General features: G+C 39.1%; 1 protein-coding gene and 1 pseudogene across 1 annotated transcript; one reads left to right on the forward strand and one right to left on the reverse strand.

The window, feature by feature from the left end:
- LOC133878776 (mogroside IE synthase-like) lies at positions 1 to 2,450 on the forward strand (annotated as a pseudogene).
- A 565-nt stretch (positions 2,451 to 3,015) lies between these two features.
- LOC133880739 (mogroside IE synthase-like) lies at positions 3,016 to 4,540 on the reverse strand. The gene is made up of 2 exons (XM_062319730.1): positions 3,875 to 4,540; positions 3,016 to 3,738 (listed from the first exon to the last, which is right to left on the reverse strand). Exons 1-2 carry the CDS (start codon positions 4,520 to 4,522, stop codon positions 3,016 to 3,018), a joined length of 1,371 nt encoding a protein of 456 aa, XP_062175714.1. The 5' UTR covers positions 4,523 to 4,540.
- Between the last annotated feature and the right edge of the window lie 1,038 nt (positions 4,541 to 5,578).

Here is a 5,578-nt window from a genome sequence, read left to right on the forward strand (position 1 = left end):
ATGGAGAAAGAAAGGAATGCCTACATAGCACATTGTTTGGTCCTAAGAGCATTCCCATCGATGATTTAAATTTTAATCTATTTTGCATAATCAAAGTCCACTTTTTGCTAGTTTACATAACCACTAATAAAATTATCTTCCATCCGATTATCTAAATTTATATCTATTTTCTGGTCAAAAAAAATTTATATCTATTTTATTAAAATAATTATTTTTAATATATATATATATATATAGATTTTATTAAAACCTCATATCCACTCCTCTCCCAAACACGAAATCATCTCATAGACATTTCATCAACCAAACGAATTGCACTTTCAAGATCAACCCACTATAATTCACCATATCATTATCAACCAACCGGAATCAACCAAAATAATCAGAATTATCACATGGACACACCACAGACTACACCCAACCGGCAACCATCACAGCATCACCACTGCACCAGACAACCGGCAACCATAACCACCGCACCAGACCACCAGAAAACTCCAGAAGATCGGCAACCCAAACCTAGAAACTTTCGGAAAATCAAAATAAAAAACAACCCAACGGAAAATCAAAATCAACCCACCGGAAAATCAAAATTAATCGAATGAGATCTTGATGAACGGTGAATCATCTTCGCCGGTGGCCCATGGTTTCCACCGACACACCATTGGGGCTCTGCCGATCCCTCTCGACAATTCATTTTTGGGTCCGGCCGAATCATCCACCATCACCTCCATCGATTTTGATCCGAAAAACAGTAATAATAATAATTGGAGATGGCGTTTTGGCATAGTCGGAGTTGTTTCATGGGCGAGGGCCGCGACAGGATCTGCCGGCCTCGTCGCTAGAGGATTTGTGGACGGGAGATGGAACGATTTTACGGAGAGAGACGGGGAGACACGATCAAGAAGAAGACAACCTGGAAGAAAGAATAATAAAAAAATGATAGATTTCGTTTACATAAGCCGATGGAAGAGGATTTTACAAATTTTGCGATCTATTTTAGCTAAAAATGGGTTTTACATAACCCGGTGGGACAGCTCTTACCTTTCCAAGCCAAGGCTACATTAATCCTATGCTCGAATTTTCTAAGCGTCTTGAGCACAAAGGACTAAAAGTTACACTCGTTGTCACAAACTTTATCTCCAAAACCATATAAAAAGAAGCCACTTCCATTGCTCTCGAGACCATCTCCGACGGCTATGATGAGGGCAGAAGAGCGCAAGCAGAGAGCATCCGCGCCTATTTGGAGCGCTTTCGGCTAGTCGGGTCGCAAACTCTGGCTGAGCTGCTTGAAAAGCTTTCTAACTCAGGCTGCCCTGTCGATTGTGTTGTTTATGATGCTTTCTTGCCTTGGGCTCTAGACGTAGCCAAAAAGTTTGGATTAGTCGGGGCTGCACTTTTCACTCAATCTTGTGCTGTTGGTAATATATACTACCATGTCCACAAAGGAGTACTGAAAGTCCCTCTTTCAGAGACTGAAATTTTTCTTCCTGGATCGCCACCACTCGAACCTCAGGATATGCCATCCTTCGTTTATCGTTTTGGAATATCCGTCCCGGCTTTCTTTGACATGGTTGTGAGTCAATTCACCAACATTGATAAAGCTGGATGGATCCTTTGCAACACGTTTTATGATTTGAAGCACGAGGTAACCACACTATTAATTTTGTCCCTTTTTTTGGATAGCTAAAATGATCTTTGTTTCACTTGGAGTAACAATTGGTTGTAGGTGGTGGATTGGATGACAAAGATATGGCCATTGAGAACAATAGGACCGACTATACCATCAATGTTCCTAGACAAGCGACTCGAGGATGACAAAAACTATGGCTTCAGCATATTCAAACCAAACACCAATGCATGCATGAAATGGTTAGATGATCAACCAAAGGGGTCGGTTGTTTATGTTTCGTTCGGGCGTGTGGCCACTGTTGAAGTTGAGCAAATGGAAGAAATAGCTTGGGGATTGAGGATGAGCAACCGATGCTTCTTGTGGGTTATCAGGGCCTCAGAAGAGGCAAAGCTCCTAAAAAACTTTGTGGATCGAGGAGACGTGTGAGAAGGGATTGGTGGTTCGTTGAGGTTTTAGCTCACGAGGCAGTGGGGATGCGTTGTGACACATTGTGGGTGGAAATTCTACTTTGGAGGCCCTCAGCTCTAGTGTGCCGATGGTCGCAATCCCACAATACTCAGACCAGAGCACCAATGCAAAGTATATTATGGATGTTTGGAAGATGGGACTAAATGCTCCGGTTGATGAGAAAGGGTTAGTCAATCGAGAAGCAGCAGAACATTGCATTAGGGAAATAATGGAGGGGGAGAGAGGGAATGAGAAAATCCTTAAAATTGAGAAAATTGGCCAAAGAGGCTGTTGACGAGGGTGGAAGTTCTGATAAAAACATTAAAGAATTTGTAGCCAAATTGGTTCACTCCTAAGCTCTAGACACAAGTTCATGTCCATTTCCTAATTTCGGCTTCTGACAAATGCCGTTTATGTAATAACAACTGCAGAATGGTTCAAATCCTATCTTTAATTAGTTTCTCCTTGCATTTTCAACTATTCCACTAGAAGAAACTGAAATTTGGCATATTTGCTTTTCCATAAACTTCCATCTGTGCTGTGAACAAACTGTAATTTGGCTGCTGTTGTAGCTGCTGCTTCTGCACTTTATTTTTTGTCTTCACTAAAGCAAGTTTCATTAATTGAAAGAATAGATCAGAAGGTTTGCATTTTGGCTAATTTGGCTCGATTCGAAAATTAAATTTTTAAGAGTTAAGCTACATCCTCTTATTCCTATTCCCACGTTCAAATTTTTTTACGTAGCTCTTAAAATTATCATAGTTCGGTACCCTTACTTGAAATTAACCCTTAATTGTATGTAGCATTTCCCTTTATTTTAATCATTGCAGAGTCTGTACAAAATGGCATCTTACATACCAAATTTATTACATAACCACTGAGACTGGACATAGAAATAGCAGCAGCTTAGGAAATGGACATGAAGTTAGTTTCGGCTAGCTAGGAACCAATTTAGCTACAAATTCTTCAATGTTTTTATCAGAACTTCCACCGTCGTCGACAGCCTCTTTGGCCAGCTTTCTCCATTTGAAAGCATTTTTCTTAATCTCTTTCCCTCTCTCTCCCTCCATTATTTCCTGAACGCAATGTTCTAATGCATCTCGCCTGACCAACCCTTTCTCATCAACCGGAGCTTTCAATCCTATCTTCCAAACATCCATAATATACTTTGCATTCGTGCTCTGATCTGACCATTGTGGGACTGCGACCATTGGTACACCGAAACTAAGGGCCTCCAAAGTAGAGTTCCACCCACAATGTGTAACAAAGCATCCCACCGCCTCGTGAGCTAAGACCTCCAACTGGGAACACCAACGAACCACCAATCCCTTCTCAGACGTCTCCTCCACAAAGCTTTTTGGGAGCTTTACCTCTTCTGATGCCCTGACAATCCACAAGAAGCATCTGTTACTCATTCTCAATCCCCAAGCTAGTTCTTGCATTTGCTCAACTTCAAGAGCGGCCGAACTCCCAAAAGAAACATAAACAACCGACCCTTTTGGACTATCATTTAGCCACTTCATGCAGGCATCCATGTTTGGTTTGAAGATACTGAAACCATAGCTTTTGTCATCTTCAATTCGCTTGTCTAGGAACATTGATGGTATAGTTGGTCCTATTGTTCCCAATGGCCATATCTTTTCCATCCAATCCACCACCTACAAAATCGTTCATCGACAATCAATTGTTACACCAACTCAAACAAGATCATTTAGTTTTTCAATATCCTCCCTACTTCCTAGCTTCAAAAATTTAAAATTATGACGAAATTTATAGTATAGTGTGCATGCTTACCTCTTGCTCCAACTCATAAAACGTGTTCACAAGAACACAGTCAGCTTTATCAACGTTGGAGAATTGACCCACAAGTATGTCAAGGAAAGCTGAGTAGGATCCGAAATCAGAAACGAAGGACGGCATATCCTGAGGTTCGAGTGGCAGTGACCCAAGAAGTAAAATTTCTGTCTCTGAAAGAGGGACTTTAAGTACTCCTTTGTGGACTTGGTAGTATATATTATCAACAGCACAAGATTGAGTGAAAAGCACAGCCCCGACTAACCCAAACTTTTTGGCTACGTCTAGAGCCCAAGGCAAGAAAGCATCATAAACAATGCAATCGACAGGACGGCTTGAGCTAGAAAGTTTCTCAAGGAGTTCAGCCAAAGTTTGCGACCCGACTCTCCGAAAGCGCTCTAAATATGCGTGGATGCTCTCTGCTTTCGCTCTCCCGCCTTCATCATAGCCGTCGGAGATTGTCTCGAGCGCAATGGTAGTGGCTTCTTTATGTATGGTGTTGGAGATGAAGTAGGTGGTAACCAGTGTAACTTTTACTCCTTTGTGCTCCAAACGCTTCGAGAATTCGAGCATGGGATTTATGTGGCCTTGGGTTGGATAGGTTAAGACCAAACAATGTGCTCTGTAGCCGATCCTTTCCTTTTCCATTTCTGCTTCTCCGATTTGAGATATCTAGCTATCTGTCTCTTTGCGTGCTTTGTGTATTATTAATGTTAAAAATGAACATGAATTGCACAAATTGTACATGAATTATGTGTTTGTTACGTCGTTGTCATAGTATTCACATTGAATTTCTTTAAATTAAAACTTTTTTTGACATCCACAAATACAATTGTGACACCCAGTACAAGAACAAAATTTCAACAATCACGTGGGCTGCAGAGGGATATTACAAAATGACAAAAATCGAGTAGACTGTAGAAAGATATTTGAACAATTTGAGGACCAACTTAATTATTGAAAAGCATTTGTATTGAAAGAATAGATTAGAAGGTTTGCATTCCTAAGTCATGAAGCCATCACAAGAACAAACTGTCCAGTTTTGTTTTGTACTCGATGCTTCCTTTTTCTTGACTTGACCATGAAAAAAAAAAAAAAAAAAGTGTCGAGTCTGTCCAAGAGGAAGGTTCAATTTACTACCGATGTTAACGTGTGTACAAAGTGTACATAAAAAATTAAAGAATGTATAAATATCATTTGCCTTAATAGTAATTGCACTATGAAAATTGTTTTACTCGCTAATATAACCAAGCAAATGAGTCAAAGGACCTAAAAGTCAGTGTATTTTATTATGTAAAATGTTTCATTTTTATTTTGTACATATTTTTTCTCTTTTAAAAAAAATAGAAGTCTACCATTGAATTAGATCTAATGATAAATTTGCATATCTCTTCTACGGAGATTGACAAGAGATCTGTGAAAATGGAACTAAACATTTCTCTTTAATTGTGTATATGTAATAAATGTTAGGACATCTTTTAAAAAAATTCAAATAATTTAAAATTAGGTAAACTGTTATATGCATCAATTTTGACCATGAAATGAATAATATCTATTTCATTCGCAAAGAAGAAAATCCTTGAACTGTTGAACATAATAGTTTTGAGTATTTTATAAAAATTGCTTATAAATCTACATAAATGCTATTTTGTATTCTCTTTTCCTTTTTTAATCATTCTCCATTTACGTATAATTGTCAATTCA

This window comes from Alnus glutinosa, chromosome 10 (genome assembly GCF_958979055.1).
Source record: "Alnus glutinosa chromosome 10, dhAlnGlut1.1, whole genome shotgun sequence".
NCBI lineage: Eukaryota > Viridiplantae > Streptophyta > Magnoliopsida > Fagales > Betulaceae > Alnus > Alnus glutinosa.

Bases quoted from the DNA above. Each gene is read 5' to 3' on its own strand.
- LOC133880739 (XM_062319730.1), bottom strand. From the start codon at position 4,522: ATGGAAAAGGAAAGGATCGGCTACAGAGCACATTGTTTGGTCTTAACC. The intron at 3,739-3,874 runs GTAAGCATGCAC...ACGATTTTGTAG, and splicing joins TTTATGAGTTGGAGCAAGAG to GTGGTGGATTGGATGGAAAA.